General features: G+C 39.3%; 5 protein-coding genes across 5 annotated transcripts; 3 read left to right on the top strand and 2 right to left on the bottom strand.

Annotated features, from left to right (window-relative positions):
* Positions 1 to 363: 363 nt before the first annotated feature.
* On the top strand, positions 364 to 5,740 carry lrrc8ab (leucine rich repeat containing 8 VRAC subunit Ab). The gene is made up of 4 exons (XM_030791395.1): positions 364 to 428; positions 1,185 to 1,259; positions 1,674 to 3,802; positions 5,197 to 5,740. The coding sequence occupies exons 3-4, from the start codon at positions 1,688 to 1,690 to the stop codon at positions 5,470 to 5,472; spliced, it is 2,391 nt and encodes a 796-aa protein (XP_030647255.1). The 5' UTR covers positions 364 to 428; positions 1,185 to 1,259; positions 1,674 to 1,687; the 3' UTR covers positions 5,473 to 5,740.
* Positions 5,741 to 8,783: 3,043 nt separating this feature from the next.
* On the top strand, positions 8,784 to 10,652 carry ppil3 (peptidylprolyl isomerase (cyclophilin)-like 3). Its single transcript, XM_030791660.1, has 6 exons — positions 8,784 to 8,874; positions 9,189 to 9,263; positions 9,506 to 9,599; positions 9,870 to 9,937; positions 10,033 to 10,151; positions 10,372 to 10,652. The coding sequence occupies exons 1-6, from the start codon at positions 8,872 to 8,874 to the stop codon at positions 10,496 to 10,498; spliced, it is 486 nt and encodes a 161-aa protein (XP_030647520.1). The 5' UTR covers positions 8,784 to 8,871; the 3' UTR covers positions 10,499 to 10,652.
* A 725-nt stretch (positions 10,653 to 11,377) lies between these two features.
* On the top strand, positions 11,378 to 13,831 carry zgc:101858 (3-oxoacyl-[acyl-carrier-protein] reductase FabG). The gene is made up of 8 exons (XM_030791625.1): positions 11,378 to 11,441; positions 11,884 to 12,054; positions 12,195 to 12,373; positions 12,694 to 12,787; positions 12,918 to 12,987; positions 13,095 to 13,131; positions 13,299 to 13,362; positions 13,582 to 13,831. Exons 1-8 carry the CDS (start codon positions 11,418 to 11,420, stop codon positions 13,738 to 13,740), a joined length of 798 nt encoding a protein of 265 aa, XP_030647485.1. The 5' UTR covers positions 11,378 to 11,417; the 3' UTR covers positions 13,741 to 13,831.
* A 1,058-nt stretch (positions 13,832 to 14,889) lies between these two features.
* On the bottom strand, positions 14,890 to 16,224 carry zbtb26 (zinc finger and BTB domain containing 26). The gene has a single exon (XM_030791990.1). The coding sequence runs from the start codon at positions 16,222 to 16,224 to the stop codon at positions 14,983 to 14,985; it is 1,242 nt and encodes a 413-aa protein (XP_030647850.1). The 3' UTR covers positions 14,890 to 14,982.
* A 5,081-nt stretch (positions 16,225 to 21,305) lies between these two features.
* krt1-c5 (keratin, type 1, gene c5) lies at positions 21,306 to 25,598 on the bottom strand. The gene is made up of 8 exons (XM_030791441.1): positions 25,203 to 25,598; positions 24,601 to 24,683; positions 24,303 to 24,459; positions 23,622 to 23,786; positions 23,290 to 23,415; positions 21,927 to 22,144; positions 21,713 to 21,738; positions 21,306 to 21,421 (listed from the first exon to the last, which is right to left on the bottom strand). Exons 1-8 carry the CDS (start codon positions 25,596 to 25,598, stop codon positions 21,306 to 21,308), a joined length of 1,287 nt encoding a protein of 428 aa, XP_030647301.1.
* Positions 25,599 to 25,846: the final 248 nt, after the last annotated feature.

The following is a 25,846-nucleotide window of genomic DNA, read 5'->3' as shown; positions in this document are numbered from 1 at the left end:
GCGTTCCAAAGAGAATTCAAAATATGGCAATGAACATGATGAGTGCGGACAGATTGCCCCTTAACTGGGATTGCTGTTCTTGTCATTGTCTGAAGTGCATGCTTAAAATTCAAACAAACTTTCAGTAAATTAATGGGACAGTAGGCTTTCATGTACAGTGTTTGTGGCAGTGACCTTATGAAAATAAGCCTAACAGTTAATGCTTTTAGAATGGCAGTGAAATCGGATTTATTATGCTAACAGTGGTACATTATATACTAATTTCTTTGAGTTGTTCTCAATTATTATACAGCAGAAATGAAATGAAATATCTGGGCTTGTGGACGTTGCTGGCTTCAGACATGGCGTGGCTGGTCAGCTCCCCATTCTTAGGATTTAAAACGCACAAGGCAATCTCCAATTAAATTCAAAAACTAAAGGAGGCTGTGGTAAGATTGGCTCTTCATTCTGATATAAAGAATTATGAATACAGTCCTTGAAACTGAGTGAGCTTTGAGCAGGCTATATGATGCAAACGAGATGGCATTATGCCCTTATAACGATAAGGTTACAACGAGAGAAGGTCGACCTGAGATGATTTGTTAGTTATATTCTAAAGTATGAACATTATAATTGCTGCAGTATGTATTATGTTGATTAGGCCCAACTGAATTCTCACAATTTGAGGCATCAGTTTAAATGTGGAGTTATTAGGGAATGTGGATTAATTATTAGCTGTGGTATTCGTGTTTTTAATATTACATCATGTGTCATCATGGAAAACACCACAAGTGAAATATCCTAATCACTGGTTTACTGTAATGTTTTAACTTACAGCCTTAATTCAATCAAAATAAATGTGTTGGTAAATTTGTAAAATTAACACAGCCACACAAAACATCTTATTGGCTACAATACAAAAACCTTAAACTTAGCTAAAGATCTGTTAGCCTGTATTTTGTGCATTTAATGAGTGATAAAAAGTATGCTGTTTCTTATTGTGGGTTAAAAAACATTTAGAAAGAGCAGTTAGTCCTTATTTTTGATGAAAAACATTGTTTTTTTTGTACAAGAATCACATATAGAACATGATATTCACCATATGAAAATGGACAGGTTTTGTTTGTGATATATATGTTGAATCATTTGTCACACTTCTAAGAAAGGTACAAAACAGAATGCTTTATGATCTTTTATCTTAACAGGAAATCTGTGTACCACCCTGACAAAACACAGATTGTGATGAATGCTAATTCCTGACTGAACATGTGGGCTATTAGGTAAGAAAACAGTGTCCCATGGAAATTTAGCTTGAGACACAACCCTTTCTAAGGTAAACAGGATTTGAACTTGAGGGTCATGGACTCTCTCTGTCCATAGCTAGGGGAGACAATCCTTGGGCGTTATTATCGGAAATGGCTAAGAATAGATGACAAGACAGCCAAGCTGTGCTTACATCTTTGTTTTTGGTAAACTACGGTCAAAAATTGTCCTGTTTCCTACTATACGGCAATGTTACAGTTTTCTGGTGAAATGGCTGGGTTTTAGTGACCAAGACAACTGCAGATGTAGAATGAATAAAGATAATAGCCTGCCAAAATAAAAAGCAAAAAATCATTTCACTAACACTCATCCAGCGTAATTGCAGACAAACTGAGCTTACCATTGTTTTCTGTTTTCTTTACTCTTTTCAGATAAAAAAAAAAAAATGATACCCATCACTGAGCTGCGTTATTTTGTAGACACTCAGCCTGCGTACCGCATCTTGAAACCATGGTGGGACGTTTTCACAGACTATATCTCAGTTGTAATGCTGATGATTGCTGTATTTGGGGGAACACTTCAGGTCACTCAGGACAAGATGATCTGTCTGCCCTGCAAATGGGTGGTCAATAAGACTTGCAGAAAGTATTTTAATTCAACTCTCTCTGGACCCTTGGTCCCGGAACCCCAAGGGGTCCAGTACGATCTTGATCGACATCAGTACAACTACGTGGATGCTGTATGCTATGAAAACAAGCTGCACTGGTTTGCTAAGTATTTCCCATATTTGGTGCTCTTGCATACACTCATCTTTTTGGCTTGCAGCAACTTTTGGTTCAAGTTTCCTTGGACCAGCTCTAAACTTGAACATTTTGTATCCATTCTTCTGAAATGTTTTGACTCTCCATGGACAACAAGGGCGCTGTCTGAGACAGTGGTTGAGGAAAGTGACCCTAAAGCTCTTGGAAAAATGAACGGGTCTATTGATAAAAAGGCCTCATATGTTAGTGAGGATGTGGAGGCGAGCGTCCCCATGCTTTCCACGACCAAATCTCGTTTTGAGCAAGGCATCGTCGACCACTCTGAAAATGGTGTCCTAGACAAGAAGGAAGGCGAACAGGCGAAAGCCTTGTTTGAAAAGGTGAAGAAGTTTCGACTTCATGTCGAAGAAGGGGACATTGTCTACAGGCTTTACATCCGCCAAACCATAATTAAAGTCGTGAAGTTCATCCTTATCATATGCTACACTGGATACTACGTTCACAATATTCAGTTTAGCGTGGACTGTAGTGTCGACATTGAGAATCTCACAGGTTATCAGATGTATAATTGTGCCCATCCTCTTGCCACTCTTTTCAAAATTCTGGCCTGCTTCTACATAAGCCTTGTTGTTGTTTATGGGATGATCTGCGTATACACGCTCAGCTGGATGCTTCGTCGCTCTCTCAAGAAATATTCTTTCGAGTCGATCAGGGAGGAGAGTAGCTACAGTGACATACCAGATGTGAAGAATGACTTTGCATTTATGCTGCACATGATTGACCAGTATGATCCACTCTATTCTAAACGTTTTGCAGTATTTCTCTCTGAGGTCAGTGAGAACAAACTACGTCAGCTCAACCTAAACAATGAGTGGACTTTAGACAAGCTTCGACAGCGTATTACAAAAAACTCTCAAGAAAAATTAGAATTACATCTTTTCATGCTTAGCGGTATTCCAGATACAGTATTTGACTTGATGGAGCTGGAGGTTCTGAAGCTGGAGCTCATTCCTGATGTGACAATCCCTCCCATAATTGCCCAGCTTGTCAACCTAAGTGAGATGTGGCTTTACCACACACCAGCTAAAATAGAAGCACCGGCTCTTGCTTTTTTGCGTGAGAACTTGAAATCCTTGCACATTAAGTTTACGGATATCAAGGAGATCCCTCTCTGGATTTATAGCTTGAAGAACCTTAGTGAGTTGCACCTTACAGGGAATCTTAGTGCTGAGAATAATCGTTACATTGTTATTGATGGCTTGCGAGAGCTTAAACGACTCAAGGTCTTACGTCTGAAGAGCAACCTGACCAAGCTGCCCCAGGTGGTCACTGATGTGGGAATGCACCTACAAAAGCTGTCAATCAACAACGAGGGCACTAAGTTGATGGTGATGAATAGTCTAAAAAAGATGGTAAACCTTACTGAGTTGGAGCTTCTCCGCTGTGACCTTGAGCGCATACCCCACTCTATCTTCAGCCTTCATAATTTGCAGGAGATTGACCTGAAGGACAACAACCTTAAGACCATAGAAGAGATCATCAGCTTTCAGCATCTTCATCGTCTTGTTTGTCTCAAACTGTGGTACAACCAGATTGCCTATATTCCTATTCAGATAGGCACATTAACCAACCTGGAGAGGCTCTACCTGAACAGGAACAAGATTGAAAAGATACCTAGCCAGCTCTTCTTCTGCCGCAAGCTGAGATATCTTGACTTGAGCCATAACAATCTTACTAGCATTCCGGCTGACATCGGAATGCTCCAGAATCTCCAGTATTTTGCTGTGACCGCTAACAGGGTGAGTTCGTTTGTATATCATCTGTGCCAGTTTTCATTATCACAGGAATAGGGTCAAGACTGGATTAGGCTATTATGTTCTTGGGAACTCAACCTTTGAAGTTACCTACTGAACTGAAAGAGTAAATGCTGCCAGCAAGTATGTGGAATTACATAAAATAATTCCTGCTATTGTAACAGAATATTGTTCCTATGTGATTATTATGTGTATTTCTCCTTTTCATCTAATGTGTTTTTCACACGGAAAGGTTCAGTGTTGGCTTTTTCCGCTGGTCTCGTTAGGATTTCTGGACTTCGAGTCTGCTGACGAGAAGTGATTACCAGCTTTACTGTTACTGAATGTATTTCTGTTACAGTCTAGTGTATACCATCCACACAAAACACAACAGTGTGCATTTTTTTTTTCAGCAAAGATCAACTTCTGTGTCATTGTAACTCAAAATCTCTCGGACCTGATCAGTATGTAAAGTTTACCTGTACTCTATGCTGAGCTGCTGGCCAAGTATACAACCACTGTGCCCTCTCTTCTGAGTTAAGCTTCATCTGGATAAATCTGTGATTTATCTATCTGGCATGCTGCTACATTTTTGACATATGAATTGGCTTTGATGTTTATTTGCCTCACAGTTATTCACTGGACTTTTTACTGTGTTTTTTTTTTTTTTTTGGCCACTTACGTTGCAGACATGCAGGCTACATGGAAGGAAGATTTAATGTTTCGGTCAAGAGGCTGTTGTTTTCCCTCCGTAATACAGACTCTTGCAGAATGAGTCAGTTTAAGTGGCTTTATAGTAAAACGTGGCATTAACTGTAAGAAATGGCGTTCACTCATAGGTCGTACTCTACCCATGGGTGTTGTTGTTGTTTCCAAAACGGAAGAGAACGCCTAATGTGCATTTCCTTGTGTGTTCTGCCAGTATCTCTTATGTTGAATTACATTACCAAGCTTTAATGTGGATAGATGATTTGATTGTTGGTCATCGGTCAGCTTAGGGAATTTGTCACATTGCATGAGAGAGTCACTTAGAGAGATGGGCTTCTGGCAACACAGTTAGAGGAAGAGGAGTGATGCATGATGCATTGTAGGCAATGTCATGAAAGGAAACTGCCATAGGATGATTAAGGAGATTCAAATGTCCAGTGACTGCGCAGGCTCACTGTTCTGACACAGTTTTCAGACCGATGCCCCAGGCTATCAGGGTATCAGTCTGTCGTTGTTGATAAACCTTGAATAGTAATAGTAAAAAAGGACAAAGTGTTACCCTGCCTTGAAATAGAAAATTGTAAATGTTTACATTGATTGACTGTGCTTAACCCATGATGTTTTTAATATACAACAGTATTTTTTTTCATATTTTACCTCCCCTCCCTCCTTCTTCCATTTAACCATCACAGATAGAGACTCTACCTCCTGAACTGTTCCAGTGTAAGAAACTGCGTACTCTGAATTTGGGCAATAATTGCTTGTCAGCTTTGCCGTCTCGGTTTGGGGAACTGACCGGTTTGACCCAGCTGGAGCTGCGGGGGAACAGACTGGAGGGCCTTCCTGTAGAACTTGGCGAGTGTCGGCAACTGAAACGGAGTGGTCTCATTGTTGAAGAGGACATATTCAATTCACTGCCTTCTGAGGTCAAGGAGCAACTGTGGAGAATTGACAAAGAGTCGGCCTGAGTTTTTCATGCACAATACATTAGCAAAAACAACACACCAACGCAAAGGCACTTTTCCAGGCATTGTCCCAGGTTAGTTTGTTGGATCATATCAATAAGTTGGAACGTGAAAAGAGATTTGTCCCTTTTTGTTTCCTTTTGGAAATGTGTGATTCGCTCAGCCCCAAGGAAGACGCAGTTCAAGTGAACGTGTAGCATCATGTGCTGTTTAGACTCTTTGTAACAAGAATATAGAAACGTTGCACAAAATCACATGTGTTTTTGTGCTAATGTATATGTCTGTGCGGGTCTATGAAAATAATAGGAGTCTTGCTATGTCAAAAATGCAAAAGCAAAAAATACTTTTGATTAGCGTAACTTTTATGGTTTTGTGAAGTTATTATACAAGGACAGAGTGGTGTTCATCATTGCCTTAAATAAGCTAGACTTAAGTATGATGATTTATATTTGTTTTCGAAAAAGGAAAAAACAACTGCATTTTCTGTGCATATTTGAATATCTGCCACAGTATGATGGCTTGTACAATTCTTTGTGTAAGCCCATTGTAAAGCCACAACAACGTTTGACTTAATGGTTCCTTTAGGATGTCTGCCAAGGTTGTTTGTACTTCCATGGAACATTCCATGTTCTTCCATGGAATCTTATCGAAAGCAAAAAAAGAACAATGTGGTGAGGGTTTTAATAACACTTTGACTGCGCATCTACTGAATGCTGTTATAGAAGAAATAATTTGTCAATAATCTATTTTAAGATGTTACTACAAATTTATTGGAAACTGACAAGACTGATTTCATCTCACATGCAGAAGACTCGTCTCTGCTTTAAGAAAAGTCACTGGAGAATTTTGCTTTCACACAAAGGACAATATGTGACAAACGAACGTATTTATAAAAGTGTCAACTGTTACTCTGTGGTATAGTTTTGCTGTTAAGAAATCTCTGTTAATACCTCCCTGAAAATGCACAAACAGAACAAGCACAACTGATGATAAAAGGGAAGACTCACATTTTTTTTTGGTTTTGCATGTGTTCCCTGTTTTTTTTTTTTTTCCTTGTCTAAAAGGAAAACCCCACAGACTTTTCTACAAACCTCTCATAAAGTCTCTAAAGGAAAGGAAAATGGGAGCGTATTCTAAAATGTGAGTTTACACTGAAGTTTTATATATGGGTCAGCCAAGCGTCTGAGACAAAAAGTTGTACGCTCTTTTAGCATCTTCCCTCAGAAACTCTCTACAGCCCTGTACTTGGAGAGGGACCCACCACCCGACCTTCATTTCAACCAAAGGTTAATCTGTTCCTGTGCTGTGTTGATGTCCGATGCACGTTTTTGTTCACTACGTCTGTATGTAAATGGATGTCAAGAAAGCTATTATGATACAAAGTTCCTTTCTGGTGATCAAGACTATTTTTTAAATTTCTCATTTTTAGCGATTCAACAATGCACTGCCCATTAAGACAATCAGCAATTAATTTATGGTCTTTGAATATTTATATTATTTTTTATTATAAATACAAGAAGTGTGTGTAATAGTATCTCTGAGAAAACTAAACTTGTACGTGTGCAGTGTAAAGTCAGTTGAATCTAGATTAGAACTGAAACAAAAGGTATTTAGTCATAACCAAGTAGATACGAGAAGTGAGAATGTGTACAGTCCTTTTACGTCTGTGAGTCTTTTCATTTTAAAATGTCATACCTAGCAATGGCTTAAATTCACCAACCATTACTCTAATGGACAATGGTATGGAAGTTTGTTTAAATCAGATCATGATAATGTCATTTGTCTGCATTCACTACAATGTATTTTGTTAATTGTAATAATACTATAGCACAAGAGCATTACTCAGGTAAATGTTACTCATCTTCACAGGTTGCTCTAATTGTTTTCTAGTTCTTTTATTGCTCTGCCTTTTTTTAATCAGATTTTTTTAGGTCACAGAATATTTGCACCACCTGTTTTCTTGAGTATGTTGTACTATCCTCTTCTCTAGCACATTGTTTTCTAAAAGAAACATTTGCATAAACCCACGAGGCTTATGCAAACCTGGAGATTTATATACCTTCATTGTCTCTTCTGTTTATATTCAGCAGGTCACACTGAAAACCTTATTTTTTGGAAAAAAAAAAAAAATCAAATGGAATTGCAGTTCAGTGCCATATGGGATATATGTGAAGCCATGCAACATTTGTACACGAACTTGTATGCTATGTATTAATTAACTGAATTTCAGCAGAACTATTTAGTGTAAGTATTCTAAATGAATAAACTTCATTTCTAGTTGCACTAAATAGCTGCAGTTGTAATAATAAAACAAATTAAAGTACTGGCCAGTATTATTGTTTTGTGCCTCCATAATATGGAGCACACACACAATGTCTGTGACTAGATTTTTGATAATTAATTGTGTAAAGGCTGTCATTGTGGTGGTTGTCAAAACCCCGGGGGTAAAATTCCTCCTTTTTTTTTTTTTTTACATGGCACAACATGTCAGGCTGCATTTTCTTGAATATTTATTAATGTTTTGTTTTGTGCCAATTCACTAAATGTAAATGTAGTTTGTGAACTGTGTTTTGACTAAATACCGTGTACTGCTATGTAACAGTAGTTTGATGTGCGTCTGTGTGTATGAGGATATTTTAGTCATTGACATAGCCTCTGTAACTTCACCACAATGTTTTTTTTCCCCCCAGAATTTTTCAAAACTGAATTCAAAATAAATTCTAGAGTAAATATCGGAGGTGGTTTTTGTATTAATACAGTGTTATATGGATATGTATGATATCACAGAAGTGTCATTTAAACACGCTATTTTATCATCATATTGAGAGGTACAATTAATGAGTTTATCTTGGTATTATATTAGTGTTATATTAGTGATAAACTAATGTAAACTAATGTATGTTCCCTACATATTCACACTTGAAGGATGCTGCCCTAAAGGTGCTCTTTCAGTCACAAGCTGCTCCTTCATGACTTTGATATTTTCCTGTTTGAACTATGCGTTGGTTACAAAGAAATGTGTCATCAAAGTGACAGTACCTCTGGGATGATTACACATCATAACTGTGTAGCACTGTATGTCACTCCCTAGGCTTGTTCTGTGGAATCATTCTATTACGGGTATCGATGACTGGGGATTTGGTGGGAGAAGGGGGGGGGGGGGGGGGGGGGTTGCTATGACAAATTTTCTGTGTCCGTGAATGTCCAGATTGGCCAGTTGTTTAATTCATAAAATCTATGGAACAGGGGAGGAACCAAAGTCATAGTAGTGTGTTGTAGACGGAATTTATGGCTCTTGCACTTCTGTGTAGAGACGGACGGAATGTCTGGCGGAATTTTCAAGAAATGTGTTGAAGTAACAAATTAGCTAGTTGAAGCGTTTTTCTGTCTTTACTTGTCGAAATGGTTTGTATTGCTTCATTAAATGCGATGTGTCCTACATTTAATTCGCATCCTATTTCAAACTCAATTCTGTTTGCTTAGATTCATTGACACGAAAAACCAGCGACTCCGTATGCAACACAGGCATTAACTGTTAGCAGTGACAGTACGTTACATAGCCAACAAACAACAAACATATAATGAGTTACATTAGTAATATCCAGTTTTCAGTGTGGCAGCTAGATTGTGTGATGGCTGTGGTTTCAGTGTGTGGAAACTGTTCAGTTGAAGAAAATCAGCCTGCGAAGTTTTTAACTTGGCGTTCACTTGTCTCATAGGCTGTCACTCTGCATACAGACCTCGGAGATTTTAAAATTGAACTGTTCTGTGAACGCACCCCAAGAACGTGTGAGGTGAGGCGAGGCGAGGCATCATTACCATGTTAGCCTAACACACTGTGATATTTTATAGTCTACTTTTTTACTGCACGAAGAGTAATCAGTTTTAAACGAAAGCAGCATTGGATTCGACTGTATAATTTGATCAGATCCTGTCTTTAAATTTCCTTCTGCTGATGGTCATTGCCACAGATAACGAAAACAAAGTGTCGTCGCCCATTTATGAATAAAACACTAATCACACTTCTTTTCTATAGAATTTCCTCGCATTGTGCGCCAGTGGATTCTATAATGGGTGCATTTTCCATAGGAACATAAAAGGGTTCATGGTTCAAACTGGAGATCCGACCGGTAAGTGAAACATGTTAGAGATTATCAGTTTACAAGAAAGCAGTTGTAATATGTTAAAAGTAATTTTAGTCATGACAATTGTTATACATTCCTCGCTTAATCTTTTGGATGGTTGTGTACACTACAAATTGATAACATACAATGCTTATCAGTAATCTGATAAACGGTTATATCCTATGTCTGTGTTCGAAGACTGAAATTGAGTTTCTCTGATGTATGTAAATATAATAACTTCTCTCCTAGTATTAATATCCGTGTCTATATACGTAGGTACTGGAAAGGGAGGAACAAGCATTTGGGGAAGGAAGTTTGAGGATGAATTCAGTGAACACCTAAAGGTGAGTAACTTCCTACATGGATGCATAATACTTAACAACTGAGGTGACTGTTGGCTGTTTAATTAGTCTTTGTCTAATTTTTATTTTTCTGTCAGCATAATGTTCGTGGAGTGGTTTCGATGGCCAACAATGGACCAAACACCAATGGGTCACAGTTTTTTTTCACCTATGCAAAACAGCCTCACTTGGATATGAAGTACACAATATTTGGAAAGTAAGATGTTATGTATCTATACTGTACTATACTAGATGTGTGTGTATATATATATATGTGTATGTGTGTGTGTGTGTGTGTATGTATACACACACTATTCAATACAACTCTACATCCACATTCTCCCGTTTGCAGAATGTTTCTCATTGTCCAGCAAATATGGATAGAGCTCTGTATTCAGTCAATGAACAGTGCTTCCCTTTGTTCCACTTTCTCTTAGAATTATAGATGGCCTGGAAACTCTGGATGACCTGGAGAAACTTCCGGTGAATGAGAAGACGTTCCGACCTTTGACTGATGTTCATATTAAGGATGTAACCATTCATGCAAACCCATTTGCCGGATGAACCACCTATAATGACAATCTCTAGTATTGTCATGAGCTTGATTTCTGGGAAACACATAGATAGATTGTTATCTGAATGATTTACACTTTGACAATTTCATTTGTCTGTCAGACCATGTTTTTGTATATTATAAATTGTGTTGCCTAAATTTCCTCTGTTCAATTCTGTATGACATATTTTCAACATTAAATGCTTTCAGAATTTTTTAATAGTTGTCATCCATGTTGGTGATTTGAAACAGGTAGCCAAGGGCTATCAATTTCAAGTGTATCCAGTGCCTATTGAAAGTCTACATATACTTTCAAAAGGATTGAGACCTCTGATGTTTTTTTCCCCTTACAGTCTTGGCATCTAATATATGATTTTTTTCAGCAATCTGAACATAATTGCATGTTTCAAGTGAAAAATTAATCTATAAACTTTTTAAAATGAATCTAAAGGAACTCAAACTAAGGTTGAACAAAGGTATACAGTTCCTCGTAACTGCATACAAAATTAGTTGAGATCTAATTTGTAGCTTTTGGGATTACACACAATTAATAGGCTTTCATTTTTATTCAGCTGCACTCAGAACAGAACATGTAACGGTGTTACTTAAAACTGACACTCTTCACACAGACGTTCGTTAATTGTTAATATTTTGCTTTTGCAACATTTTGAAAATGTCTAACTGGATATTTAGGTATTACCGTAGTAAAATCCGAAGTAGGAAGTAGGCGGCAAGTACCACGGAAAGCATCAGTAGTACAACATGATCAAGCTCTCGAACAATGTGGAGCAAGTCATTTTACAGAGGGCTTTTGTTTTGACATTGCTCTGACCTGGAAATAATTTCCACTTGCACATGTGATCGACTGAAAAATTGGGCAGAGAAGGTGAATCTGTCAATACCCAGTGCGGATTCCCTGCCCCATTTGAGATGGAAAATATTGGTGGCTTTAAAGTAAGTCTTGGTCAGCCATGGTGCATACATCGTCTCTCTAAAAGCAAATCACTGATTTGTTTTTAAGAGAGATAAACATAGGCTGGGCTTTCGCCTTGGTAAAGCTGGTCTTATTTTTGATGGTCGAATTCGCCTCCAACAAGTTTTGAACGGAGTGCACAAGATAGTTTTCAGTTACAGTTTTGTAGTTCTCTGAGGACGGAGAATGATGCAAACTCCTTTTCTGTACAGTTTACAAGTTCCCATCCAGGACATACATGATGCGGCCGAGATAGAGCAACGTTCAAGCACCGTCAATGAAGTGCTCTACATGTTCCATAATTAAAAACATAGGGCTCGAGAAAAATATTTCTTGCTCAGACACCAGCCGACAGAGACAATCAGATATATTTTTATTAGTTCTTTTAGTTCCAACTGAAGTTGATTTTTTTTGTTTGCTAAGGTCTCCTCGCTGAAGGACAAAGTCACTCTTATCACTGGTGCCAGCTCAGGTATCGGGGCAGGAACGGCAGTGCTGTTCGCGAAACTTGGAGCACTGTTGGCCTTAAACGGACGCGATGCAGAAAATCTCGCCAAAACAGCCAAAGAATGCACAGAGTGTGGAGCTGCTGAGGTAACTGTCACGGTTTCCTTTTCAACATATATTAATTAACGGTGCCCTCTGTTATTATATTATTTACATTAAAGTAAACCTGAGGAAAATTAAACCTGACAAACTGAGGGAAATGTGTATCGTTGACTTATCATTCCCAGCCTCTCCTGGTTCCAGGAGATTTGACAGATGAGGAAACAGTGAGGAAGACGGTTGAACAGACCATTGCCCATTTTGGGAGGCTGGATGTCCTTGTCAACAGTGCGGGAATCCTCGCTATGGGTACTATAGAGACAACTGATTTAGCACAGTACGACAAGGTCATGAACGTTAACGTCAGGTATGATTCTGGACACTGGAAGTAGTGTAAATATAGTTCTTTTGTCTTCTTTTTCTTCTTTTATTTTTTATTGTTATTATTTTTTTAGAGATGTATTTGTTGTTTTGCTCATTTGTCACTCTCCAGTCTGATGGCACATGGGTTGTAATTGGATACACACTGTGAATAAGTTGTTCTTAACATTCATTGATGCATGTTCATCCCATGCAGCGTACGTGTAGAATGACTTTCTGATCAGCTGGTACATCATATGGACTATAACCACTCATGGGAACTGCATTTGCTTGTCTGTGTGTGGTGTACCTGTTTGTGTACTGCAGATCAGTTTATCACCTGACACACATGTGTGTGCCATACCTTATCAAGACAAAGGGATCAATTGTGAACGTATCAAGCGTGAACGGCCAACGATCAGTAAGTGTCATCGCCTCATTCTTTTATTTGTTTGAATGAGAAACACGACTGACAAGTCAAATACATCTAATGAAGTAACATAAACTGGTCGGAATTATTTGTGTCTTTACCATGTCATCCTCTGCTCTAGTTCCCAGGAGTACTTGCCTACTGTATGTCAAAGTCCGCCATTGACCAGTTCACACGCTGCATAGCCCTCGGTTAGGAATACAGCTGTTTTTTTTCCCCATATTCATTGAATTATGAACTGTGTTTCAATCATCTGAAGTCGAAATCATGGCTGCTCACTTGAATTCATGCCTTTCAGAACTGGCATCAAAACAAGTGCGGGCTAACTCTGTGTGGTATGTCACATTCTGATACGTGCTTTTGTAGTTAAATATTTGAAATGAAATGTTATAACTCAGTTATAACTCACTGCATGTTTTCTACATTTCAATACATTTTTCAGTTATTGGAAAAAAAAATGAAAACTTTGCCTCAAGATGAATATATATACCTCTTTTCAAAGCCCTGGTGTCATCATCACGGAAGTTCACAAGCGTGCAGGATTGGATGACGATCAGTATGCCAAGGTACTGTGCGTTTGACCTCCTGGTCAAAGTTCTTGCATTTGTATGAATCAAACATTTTGTAAAACCCAAGCAACGTATTTTTAAAACCCTCTAAAAAAAAAAAAAGTTTCTTAAAGAGTTCTCAAGAGTTTGATGAACACCCTCTGTTGCCACACTGTAGTTAGATTTGGAGATTTTAACGTGTTGGTAACTTTCTCTCCTCTGCTTCTCTCACTCCAGTTCCTGGACAAGTGTAAGGTGACGCATGCGCTGGGCAGGCCGGGCGAGGTGGAGGAAGTGGCCCATGCCATCGCATTTCTGGCTTCTGATGCAGCGTCTTTCATCACCGGGGTCAACCTGCCGGTGGACGGGGGCCGTCATGCTATGTGTCCCCGGTAACTTGCAAAGAACCAGCGCTGTTCACAGTTTGCTGTGTACAGTTGGCCCTGTTTACGTTAAGAAAATAAAAAGAGGAAAATGCTTAGCGGTGTCAAGCCATGGATGTCTGTCTTTGTCGTTTGTAGCCATTTTCCCAAATGATGCACAGCATTGATTGTCAGGGTAATTAGAGACCCTCGCTGGTCCTTGTTTCTTTTTACTTGAAGAGGTGAAAAAAATATGATGGTATTATAGGTGAAGACCTGTGAAGGCATCTAAATGTAAGTGGCTTGTATAAACAAAGGAAATAACGAAAAGCTCTGTGTTGTTAATTAAGCATGAATGAAGGGAACATTCATCTGTGTGAGCGTAGGAGGAATCTGTAAATCTGAAGTCATAGTCTGCAATGGAATGCTCTGTTTAACTGGCTTTCTGCCAGTGTATTCTTATACAGCCGCTTGACAATTTACGTGTGTCAAATTTTTAAACTTTGCAGATGGTTCTTTCAGTTCACAACTTAAGATGACATTAGTCTGAGCCACAAGTTGTGGCTGTCAAGAAATGGTCATTTGGTGGTTGCAAGCTCATAAATCAAATCGCACTGTGACTGAATACTGTAGCTGTCCAAAGGAGTTCCAACACTTATCCAGAACTGTAATGAAGATATGCATTTGAACTGTTATAACTGTTACGTAACATAACAGTATAAATGAATCGATTATTGTTATTTCATCACTTTGGTTAAATGTACCATCCAGAAGGGCTGAACGAATGAGTGAATGAATAGTGCTCATAAGAATATAATTTTCAGTCCCTACATAGGACAACACAGTAATGCCTCAATTTATATAATCAGTTATTTATTTTAAAATTGTATGTACACAAAACTCAGCTTTTAAAATTGTTTTTCTGACCCCTTAACTTAAAGTTTGGTGTATATTAAACTGCAGAATTCATTTGTCATCAAACCGCACAAATGTCATGACACTGCAGCATGGTAACAGTATCTTATCATTATGAGAATGAATGGATTTTTTTGGTCACACAACTTTTGGTTCAACTACAACAGATTCAGTTCAAACTGAAACTGAGTCAGGGAAACATCTCACATGTCTCTTCCTGGCAGCGTTCCAACGACAAGAGAATGGAAAACAAAAAAAACAGTCGCCTTTGAGACGATCCCGCTTATCTTCATTAACCAGACCACCAGTGTTTTTAACCGCTTTAATGTGTCAAACTCAGCACACACAAGTCACGGTCAAGTTAAAAACCCTCCTGCATGCTGCCTTCATTGGCATTGTCAAAACTGTTTTTGCCGTGGATTTGCTTCAGATGTTTCCTTAGAACTGGTTTATGCGCAAACACCATATCACAGTAATTACATCGATGAGGCTTGTCTCCACTGTGAAGGTTGAGGTGGTCCAACAACGAGCACTTCTGTGTGAAATTCTTTCCGCAGATCTTACACTGGAACGGCTTGATTCCAGCGTGGACGCGCATATGTCTGTGTAGATTTCCTTTCTGGGTGAATGTCTTCCCACACAACAGACACATGAACAGCTTGTGCATCTTCAGGTGGTTAGCGTAATTCTCCAACTGCCGGAAGACACGGGCACACTTAGGGCACTGGTGATACCACTGCATTCCTTTGTCGGAATTCCGAAGACCTCCCCAGTGGTTCCCTTTCCCAGAAGCGCTTGGCGGAGGGGAAAGTGGGTATTCTGGAATGGGGTTGACCGCTATCTCTGCTGAGCGGGTTTCAACCGTTGAGTTTATGAGAGAGTGCTGTGGCTCTGGTGAATGTAATGGGGGTGAACGAGAAGAGCAGTGGCGAGTTTTATTTGACATCTCTGGAACTCGATCGCCCACAGATTCGACCTTAACAATCGTAATGGGGCTTTCCTCTCCTCGGCTCTGACTACAGGACGGTCGAAAAACTGAGGGAGCCCTTGGCTCGATGATCACGTCATCGTCATCGTCATCATCGTCGTCATCATAGACCTCCTCACTGGCATTGTCCCTTTGCTCATTCTCATCGTACACTGTTTTGACCACTGGTGGGTCATTCACGTTGACACTTGATGGTTGACGTGGTAACTGTTCTTCTTTAAGTCCCTGTGGTTTTATGAATTTATTCAGAGCTTGAGTACACTGCTCAACAATATGACCCATCTGCAGGAAACTGGCAACGGTAAGATAATGTACAAGTTCCAACTCAGGAAACTCAAGCGTTCCTGTGTAACAGGACAGAAGTAGTTTTTGTCCGACCTTCGACTCCTGCAGAGTGGTTATCTGCACCTCTGGTGAATCCTGAAGGAAGAACTGGTCCCTAAGGAATGGGGAACCAGCAGCAAAGACAACTTTGTGACCTGGTACCTCCAGGTCATTGATACGGACCGTGACATCACAGAACCGTCTCTCTCGGCGCAGAGCATCCATTTTCTGCATCATGGACTCAGCAAAGGTGGAAAAGCGGAACTGCAATATCACCTCGCTTTGAGCCATAGCTTATCTGAAATCAAGGGAGCGTGCAAAGAATTAGCATTTGATGTATTTTACGTACCAAACAAAAAACGGAGTCGTGAGAAGTCGCTGAATATCGTTAATTTATCTCACCATAGAGGTGTTCTCGGATTTGAAAAAATCTAAATCACATCAATCACAGACATTTCCCGGGTTCATCACTGGAAATGCGATGCCGTCGGGGTACGTTTCTCGACAGCCTTTGTGAATATCAAGATTTAAGTTGTATAAATCCGATACTCCAATATTCCAATGAGACTATTTAAAATGTGCTGAGGGAGGATTCCACTGTGTTCGTGCTAATCCCGGGGTTACAGCATCGTGCGGTTTTGTTATGGTGTGTTCTGACGAGAAAGCAGGCAATGTTACTGTTTTGAATGTGCTAAACTGTTACAATACAGCAGACTTACCGAATGTACATTTGAAGACTTAAATATTTAGAGATTGTTGAAGGCTTGTCTACACTATGTTATCGTTAATCATCGCTCTTTTTGGCTTGTCTGGAAAATGGCAGATAGCCTCGCCGGAGGATTCTCTGTGTTCGTACGGAAGAACTGCACCAGGGAGGAGCGTGACGAGTGCGCGGTACCCACTGGCTGGACATTTAAAGCCATACAACACTTCCTTTGTGTTTCCATCCTAACCTTTCACCACAAGGTGGCAGCATTGTAAAATAAAAGGTGACCGTGGGGAAGAGCGTCTGTTACGATTAACGCACATAAACACTCGCACAAACATGTATACGAATAAACTACACAAATATACATTTATTAAACCAACTGAACGCAAGTACTTGAACAATGAATATGCATTTAATCCCACAGCTAAGGGAAGATAATTTAAAAGTAAACCGAACAGTACTGTCTACGTAGGAGTGAAACGCTTTTAGATGACGTTCCGATAAACACATCTGTAATGCATACTCATCTTTTTGTTTGTTACCCTGTAACGAAAATAATTAGCGTGTATGTACACAAATCTTCAGCATATAGACAAAAATGTTATAACCATTTACAGCTGTGAGAGAGATTGTTGAATATAATGTTAGAATAAATTCCTGCGCCTCAGAAAGGGATTTAAAATCTGCTTCGTTAACATATACTGCTGTGTTAATCTGGACAAATAAGAAGTGCGGAGAGGCTATTGGTTTTACCACACTGACAAATAATACACCTGCTAGCAGGCAACTCGTCCCCGATACGCGTAAGTAAAAAAGAACCAGTAGAAGTCAACTTGACATGCGGCTGCACGTGCGTGTCAACGCATTATCAGTGTTATGGGTGAAAACACTTCATGTTGTTGGTATGTGTCCAGATATCCAGGGATAAAATTCTGATACTGTCATGTAATGTTGCTGCTGTTGTTAGCTTTTTGGTTGTTCGTATATGTTTCATCTTGTTTTTATTGTCTAAAATAATATCGTTATGTTTAACGTTTAAAACGATTAAACTTTAAAATTCATCTCATCGAGCGATTATTGTTGCACTGCAATGAAAATTCAGCAGGACCGATGGGAAAACTCTGTGACTGCTAATACCACTGACAAAGTTATGGGCAAATACTTAATCGTTTTGGATTTCTTTCATATAAAATTCAGTATAATAATTTGCTTCTGTTTCTGTAAATTATTTTCACAATGTACAGAATATAAATAATTTTAAAACAGACACTACATTTAAGATAATGCAAGGATTTGGACCTATTGCGGAGCACTACGCAAAATGGATGTCACTCGGCAGGGAATATTCCAGGCTCTTATAATGTACAATAATTACAAAATATTTTCCTTATTTAAATAACGAGTGGTCTCACACTGAAGGATTTGTATCCTGTTAATACTCATCAAACATTCGTGAATGAATTTGAACATGAAACACCTCCACATATATGTACAATTTTGAAAACTCACAAACATACATATATGTATATGAAATACCCACAACATGCAGGAAGGATACTTACTGGACTAAAGCAGTCACATATACACATACACCACTGCAAATTCGCATACATACAAAATAAGCCTATTCAAAGACAAATCTTCACACGCGTCCATACTATCAAAAACTTACGTATACCTCTGTGAAAACCTCACAGAATTATACAAAATGCCAAGGGAAAAAACGCGATTCTATACGAAATCCTTGAAACAGTGCATACTCGAAACATGCTGTGACCCATTTGCATCATAACCTACACCGGGGGTTTCCATGGGTTCTCTAACAAAGACAGAACAAACAGAACAATAGTCTTGCCTTGTGTCTACCTTAGGATACTGTGCATGGCCGTGTCGTGATGACCTTCTAGACAAAAGAAGACATATGATAACGCCAGCTCTTCTTACACATCACGCTTTTGAATCAAGGAGATTCTCCTTGTACTTGTGATAGAAGTCAGTGAATGTAGTCGTTTTCCTATTACTATGCAAACTGTACAAAATTAAAACATGCAGAACAGATTCACATTCGTTCAGCCTGTCATTGTATATTTTGATAAATGGATCGTATTTTTTTTTTTTTTTACTTTAGAAGTATTATTTGGGTCATTATCATAACTGATCTGAATTTCGATAAGACTATATCTCAGTTTTGCAGGTCACAGAACATGCTTGTATTCAGGTTCCCATAGACTGTTAACTTACTGAGCTTAGATTTAAAAATTTGGTAACCTCTGTGTGGTACATTGTGTTAAATAACTGACTGTGTATTTAAAACAGGTATTGACATGGAGAACTGGTGTAAAGCACAAAGAGGTACAATGCAATCAGTAGTGAAACTGTCCATGAGAAGGCCTAGAGCAAGGAAAACTTCACAATATGGAATTTCAGCCTGTCTCACCAGCAGTTTTTTTCGTTTTCTGCTCCATTCCTTATTTGTGAGCCCTTTCAGTCCATGCATTTATCCTGAAACTACTTGTGTAAAGGAAAGCAGTGTGGTTTTTTCTGTTGTTGATCCATTCACAAAGTATAGAGTTTAACCTACGCAAGGACCTGAACATGACACACACCTTTATTTGCCATGTAATGAACTCTTTACATCTGTGAGCACATACAAGACAAACAGACAAGACAAACTGCGCTGTCCCAATAATAAATACGCGTAGACCTCTCTTTTGTTGGAACCATCAGAATTCGCCTGGGTTATTGTAGCTTATGTAAAGTCACGTTTTAAGCTCAGCGCTTTAACCTGACTCTGTTACTCTCTGTTACACTCAATTATGCTGAAATTTAATCTCAACCACATAGATCAGATTGCTGTTTCTATTTTAATTTATGCATGTTGACCGTGCAGTTTGGCAAATGCAATGCAATAATGCTCTCAGGGTGACTCTCAGGTTCTGCTCTTCTGCTGTGCATGCTATTTTTATGATTATAACACACTAGGCGACAACTCGAAGTTGACAGATATTGGAAATGTCAGAGCTTTAGACAAATGTAGGATATATATATATATATATATATATATATATATATATATATATATATATAGATAGATAGATAGATAGATAGATAGATAGATAATCTTCATACATGGAAGTAAGGTTTGCAAAGAAAGTAAAAAACTCAGACAATTAGGAGGGTTTCAGAAGGGAAAATTAATGCATTCATAATCCAGAGAAGCTGAATGTATTTAAGTTTTACCGCTTTCTAATTTTTACATCGATGACATAAAATGTCCCTTCACATAGTTTCTGTGATGCATTGATCACAATGATCTATTCAGCCAATACAACCCTTCCATACCCACAGTTTCAAACATTATCAGAAAGTACAACTGACTTTAATATGAGACATAGTTTGTTGTGAACAATTTGCAGTAGAGGTATCTGAAAAAGATCACTCAGCATTCAGAAGAATAGTTCCTAATTTTCAACAGAATAGCATCTGATCAGGGGGATGTGACAAGACATGAAAAGATTATTTCTCACCGCTGAGTTCGGCAAACGAAGACCCTAATAACTGGACATGTTTTGAAGAACAAATGCCTTGTCTGTCTGACTTTTCAGTATAATCACGGAATGAGATCAGTAGAATGACACTGTGCAACCTGCAGAATGAGACATTTAATTCTACGGCTATGGCCCAGTGCCCTGGAAGAAAGGAAAAGAACGTTAATGACATCAGGACGTCTATAGCCTATAGTATTGTCCTTCAAGGCTGCCAAGGGAGTTCTAGAAAAGGAAAATGAGGATAAATTATTACCCTGACTGTCTGCCAAAGTTCATACATACATGCAAGAGGGAGTAAGAAAGTCTTTCACACACAAAAACTTGATATTTGAGACCGCCGTGTCTTTGTGGCATTACTGTTTTGGTCCCTGTTCAAACAATGCAGTTGGATTGTGTATCAGTCTTTGGTTTCAGCCACGTTATTGTCCTGGCATTGTTTTGTGTATATTCCACAGGTTGTCTACCTGCTACAAATGTCCTACATCAAAGAGTGAAACAACAAACAGCAGTATCCTAGAAATAACATTAGCGTGGTTGCGACATGCCTCATCCATTATACGTAATCAATTGTAGTATACTTGAGATGCCTTATCCATCATGATTCATTAATTCTTGTATTCGTAAGCCTGAAATGGTGGTCTGTGGGTGATGCTGTGTGAACGACTGTTGCAAATTTGTTGACCTCCTCGCTTTTTAGATGCTTACTTGAAAAGAAAGACCACTATTGACCCCTTTTCATATTGTCTACACTGGTTTAAAAAATGCTTTTCAAAAACACAAACCCCCCCCCGTAAGTAGGGCTTATTACAGGGTTATGTAGGGTGTATGCAGGTCTAAAATAAGTCTCACAGGAACCTTCAAAGTCTGCCTCACTAAAAGTTCTCTTTCAAATGAAAGGCACATTACATAACAAAAAAAAAACGTGTTTATTTGTCTTCAATCAAAACAATAAGAGGATATTGCATCGTAATTACGTTTGTTTATCTTTTTTATTTTAAGTGATAGTTGTACTGCTGCATTAGGGGATATGTGGTACAAATCCTCATTCAGTAGAGTTGTTCCATGGAGATACGATGGTTTCATTGTCGTTGCCAGAGACGCGGAAGGCGAAGATCTCATTTCTTTCGCTCCTCAATTTGCTCCACTTCACTAGACTCATCCACCACCTTACCGTTTATCATCGTCTGGGTAACAACCTTCACAATCTTTCTGGTTCTTACCTCTGGTTCTTCTACAACAGTCAAATAAATATGATCATTGCATAGACATGTCAAACTACATGAGCATTTCAGACAATTCAAGAGCTAATTTGCTGGTGGAAGGAAATTAGTTTGACCCATGTAGATATTCATTCATATATATTCAAGTTAATATTGAAAAATAAGTTTAAGGAATAAGCAACATTACATGTAATATATAAAATTACAATTTGTTTTGAATGATCCACTACTTTAAGGTGGTTGCATTGGAGTTTCACCTTATTAATACATGGAAGTAAATGTGAGATCAGGTGGATGCTTACTTTTAGGGGGTGGTGTCTCCTTTATCCTGACAAAAAAAAAAAAAAAGAAGAAGAAGAAACAGAATAAAGTTAAACAGAGTCATTTAACCTTTTGACCCGAGCAGTCACCAGACCCTGTTTCTGAGAAAAGGTTTAATCCTATTGCTCTACTGCATTAGACTTTTCAGACAAGAAGCCCAAATAGCAAAGAGTTATGTAAAGGCATTGTAATTACATTTCCTCTCCTTCTAGCAGCCTCCTGTATGTGGCAATCTCCAGCTCCAGGTTCTGTTTGATGCGTAGTAGCTGCTCATAGTCGGTTTTGTTGCGTTGCATATCCAGACGCAGCTGGGACAGCTCATCCTCCAGCTGCGTTAGCGTGCTCTGTAGTCGTTCCATTTCTAACGTATACTTCTGTCCTGTTTCCGCTAGGTTCCCTTCTAAAACACCAACCTGGAAACATTCACGTCACAGTTCACTCTCCCAGACCGTCTGACAATTTCAGGCTTAAAAGGCGTTGTTTTATGTTCACATTCTTTTAGAAGCCACTCGCAAAGCTAATTGTCGAAAACCGTAATATCGGACATATGGTGATACTGCAGTGGTAGCTAATCCACATTCAGTAAAGTAAATTGTTCTTTTGTTACTATGCAACATCTAAATTGTTTTCTCTGAATTACACTGAATTGTCAAACAACTGCTATTGACAACTGCTAAAAACTAATACAGTTCATCAGCAATGTCCACCTGGGTGTATAAATTGTTGAGCTCAGTGTCTGTCATCTCTTATGGAGATGGATTCATTCCAGGAGTGATTTATCACAGTGAGTAAACACATCTCATTATAATCTCTGTGTTTAGTCCTGGATAACAAACAACACAGGAGTAAATTGTAGCTTCCTGTACAGTGAATATTGACACAGATGGCAATGACAAGCTATGTCTGGCAGTCTGTATACCTCTGTGAGCGCAACAGGAATTAATGTCTCCTCACTCAGCAAGGCAAAACATTTCGCCATTGTCTGCAAATAGCACATGCTATTGCACAGTGTGTAGCTACTGAGCAGCTTTTCAAACACAGCATGAGGCAATAAGGTAGAAAAAAACAAAACAAAACAGAGACCGCTGCACGGTTTATTCAAGGACTTGAAGTTCATAGTTTACATATGAAATCTAAGTAGTGTGATGACAAATAAAAAAATATAAATTATATTCCAAAAACTATTTTAAAGTTCATTTTACAGTAATAATCTTTATTAATTTTGTTATTTTCAGCAATTTTTAGTAATTTAAATTTAATCACCTAAATAATTGCTGGAACATTCTTTTCACATTCCGTATATGCATTGTTTCAATAATTCATTAATATGTTCAATTAGATCATTTAAGAAATTAACAAAACGTTTTACATTTTCTGTTAATCTAGATATGCATGGGTTTTTAGATATATTGAGTCTGGATATAAATCTAGATAACTGAATTTGTATTGCAACAAGTTAGTTTGCCACAGTTCAGTTCAACCATTTGAATGTCCCCAGAGGGAACAGGGAATCTATTCAGAAGCTTTTGTAGTGTATGTCAGAGAGCTGTTTTGTTACCTGTTTGCGCAGACTGTCAAGCTCAACCTCAAGGGCTTGTAAGAAACGACGTCTCTCGTTCAGCTCATTCTGGGCGCACCGTAGTGCCTCGTTGCTTTCTTTCACCTCTGACTGCACCGCCTCCAGCTAGAGCATACACAGTGGACAACAAAGACACTATATAATAAAGCCTGTTTTATTTGTCCTATACACAGTTTCACTTTGTATCTGCTGTCATAACACCCCTAAATCTATAATGACATAACGTGAAGCTGGGCAAGTTATTTTGTGTTTTCATTCAAATTCAGATGAGAACGTGGCAAATGAAAGCTATAGACTGCAAAGCCGCCGACCTTCTTTAGGTACCAGATCTCAGCATCTTCCTTGTTCTTCCGAGCAATGCCCTCGTATTGTGCTCGGAGTTCAGCCAAGACACCACCCAGGTCTGGCCCTTGTGCTGCATCCACCTCTACATTGACTTGCTCGTTGGCCAGACGGGCCTTTAGTGTGTCCATCTCCTGCAGAAACAGAAGAGTGGACCAATGCAGCTTTAGTTGATCAATCTGAAACCAACAGAAGCTTCCAAGGTAACAAATTTAAGGTCTTGGAAAGACCCCAAAACATTTGAAATATTCTGAGAATAGTGCCCCTCCCCCAACCCCCAACCCCCAATTTTCTTACAGCAGTGTGTGAAAGCAAAAGCGGAAACAAACTTCCTCTGGCGTGTCAGAGGACGTTACACACATCCCCTATGTGCTGAGCAGTTGAACCGTGGATGAGAGCACTCTTTGTTCAACATTGCAAATTTGTATATTTCTCCTGGCCCCATGTCTGTCAACCAAAATATACCTTTGCTATGGCTATAGACAGCTGTATGATGCTTGAGCACAAAGCAAATCCTGTATGAGGTGTTCCCATGGATGAAATGATCCATGCCTTACTGGATGCAAACTGTACGAAAAATATCTTTAATTCCTGTAAATGTACCCATGTACTTCCTCTGAGTTGTAAATGGTCGCTGAAAGAAATGTTACCTCGTCATGATTCTTCTTTAGGAAGTAAAGCTCTTCTTTCAGACTGTCCAGGTCTCCTCTGAGGGTGGCGATAATCTGATCATGGTCAGATTTAGCCCTTCTCAGAGCAACACAATCTCTCTCTACTGACTGGCAAAGAGTAGCCTCTGCCTCCCACCTATGCAAACAGAAATACAGAAACGCAAACACACACATACACAAATATCGTCATTAAAGAAATCCTAAAGCGGTAGGCTACCCAGCAGTGTTTTATATGCTTACCAAAGAAAAAGGTAGGTGATTTATAGGGGGCTCTTACTTCACCCTGAAGTCGTCTGCTGCTAGCTTAGCGTTGTCTATTTCCAGCATGATCCGAGCATTCTCCAGAGTCCTCTTCCTTACCTGAGAAAGTAATGCAGTACACTCCGCATCAAACCAGCTTCGTCATCGGTGAACTGGTAGTGAGTATTATCAAGAACGTCATTTTTGTACCTTGATGTTTGTGGCAAAACATCAAGGTGTCCTGAACTGTGTTCTGTTTTGACTTGGCACTTAAATGACTCACAGGTACAAATAGGAATTTTTGGACAGAGAAAACAAAGCTCTCTCTCTGAGTCGGTAAAGCACAGTGGATGAAGAGTACACATCCAGCAGGAAAAGACAAGCCTCAGTGAATGAACTTTTTTTGCTTTGAGCCTACACAAACACATCTGGTTCACCAGATGAGGCTCTGATAAACCCCCAAGAAGCAGAGCGCGGTGTGTCACAATGGAACTGTAAACAAAAGTCTGCACGCATGCCCCTACAAGAAGTGTAATGCTCTTTGTTATAATGTAATAAAGTATATACTGTGTATTGTAGGACTGATTATTGTAACGTGAACGGTAGAGTTTCTCTGTTGTAGGAGATGGGACAACCAACCTCCTGTCCAATGGCATGGGCCTGGGCCATCATTCCTTCAATATCATGTCCCTTGGGTGCTCTCTCCAGCATCAGCTGTTTAATCTTCAGCTCCAGGTCAGCGTTGGACTTCTCCAGTGACCGCACCTTTTCCAGGTAGTTGGCCAGGCGGTCATTCAAGCCCTGCATGGTCTCCTTCTCACTGACGGCCACTGCCAGGCCATTCAGAGAGAGGTTGCTCAGGGTGTTGAGGCCGTTACCCACGGAGAGGGAACGTGAGAGAGAGAGCGTCCCGGCGGAGACAAGAGACACAGGGGCTTTGGGACGTCCTCGACCTCCACTGTCCCGCAGAGACATGTTGGAGAAGGAAGGCTGGCGGCCCACAGAGTAACTGCGTACAGAGTAGCTGGAGGTCATGGTGTTCTGGGACAGTGGCTGGAGCTTGAGAATTTGGTAAGAAGAGAGGTGCGCAGTGGTTAGTGCTCTAAGTCGCATAAATACAGTCAGATACGCACAGCAACATCAGCTTGTGTTTAGGAGTACAAAGATAGTCAAAGACAAAGCGCACATCAGAAGCAAGGTGACATATGTGCCAAATTAGATAATGACCCGTTCACAGTTAATTTGCTGATTATAATTTTCTGAAATGGTATTTCAGTACACTG

This window comes from Chanos chanos, chromosome 14 (genome assembly GCF_902362185.1).
Source record: "Chanos chanos chromosome 14, fChaCha1.1, whole genome shotgun sequence".
NCBI lineage: Eukaryota > Metazoa > Chordata > Actinopteri > Gonorynchiformes > Chanidae > Chanos > Chanos chanos.
This window is presented reverse-complemented; position numbering and strand designations above follow the sequence as displayed.

Bases quoted from the DNA above. Each gene is read 5' to 3' on its own strand.
- lrrc8ab (XM_030791395.1), top strand. From the start codon at position 1,688: ATGATACCCATCACTGAGCTGCGTTATTTTGTAGACACTCAGCCTGCG. The intron at 3,803-5,196 runs GTGAGTTCGTTT...TAACCATCACAG, and splicing joins TTGCTGTGACCGCTAACAGG to ATAGAGACTCTACCTCCTGA.
- ppil3 (XM_030791660.1), top strand. The intron at 9,264-9,505 runs GTGAGGCGAGGC...TCTTTTCTATAG, and splicing joins GCACCCCAAGAACGTGTGAG to AATTTCCTCGCATTGTGCGC. The intron at 9,938-10,032 runs GTGAGTAACTTC...TTTTTCTGTCAG, and splicing joins AATTCAGTGAACACCTAAAG to CATAATGTTCGTGGAGTGGT.
- zgc:101858 (XM_030791625.1), top strand. From the start codon at position 11,418: ATGGAAAATATTGGTGGCTTTAAA. The intron at 12,055-12,194 runs GTAACTGTCACG...TATCATTCCCAG, and splicing joins CAGAGTGTGGAGCTGCTGAG to CCTCTCCTGGTTCCAGGAGA. The intron at 12,374-12,693 runs GTATGATTCTGG...TGTGTACTGCAG, and splicing joins GTCATGAACGTTAACGTCAG to ATCAGTTTATCACCTGACAC.
- zbtb26 (XM_030791990.1), bottom strand. From the start codon at position 16,224: ATGGCTCAAAGCGAGGTGATATTGCAGTTCCGCTTTTCCACCTTTGCT.
- krt1-c5 (XM_030791441.1), bottom strand. From the start codon at position 25,598: ATGACCTCCAGCTACTCTGTACGCAGTTACTCTGTGGGCCGCCAGCCT. The intron at 24,460-24,600 runs GTAAGAGCCCCC...CTGTTTGCATAG, and splicing joins GCAGACGACTTCAGGGTGAA to GTGGGAGGCAGAGGCTACTC. The intron at 23,416-23,621 runs GTCGGCGGCTTT...TGTATGCTCTAG, and splicing joins AGATCTGGTACCTAAAGAAG to CTGGAGGCGGTGCAGTCAGA.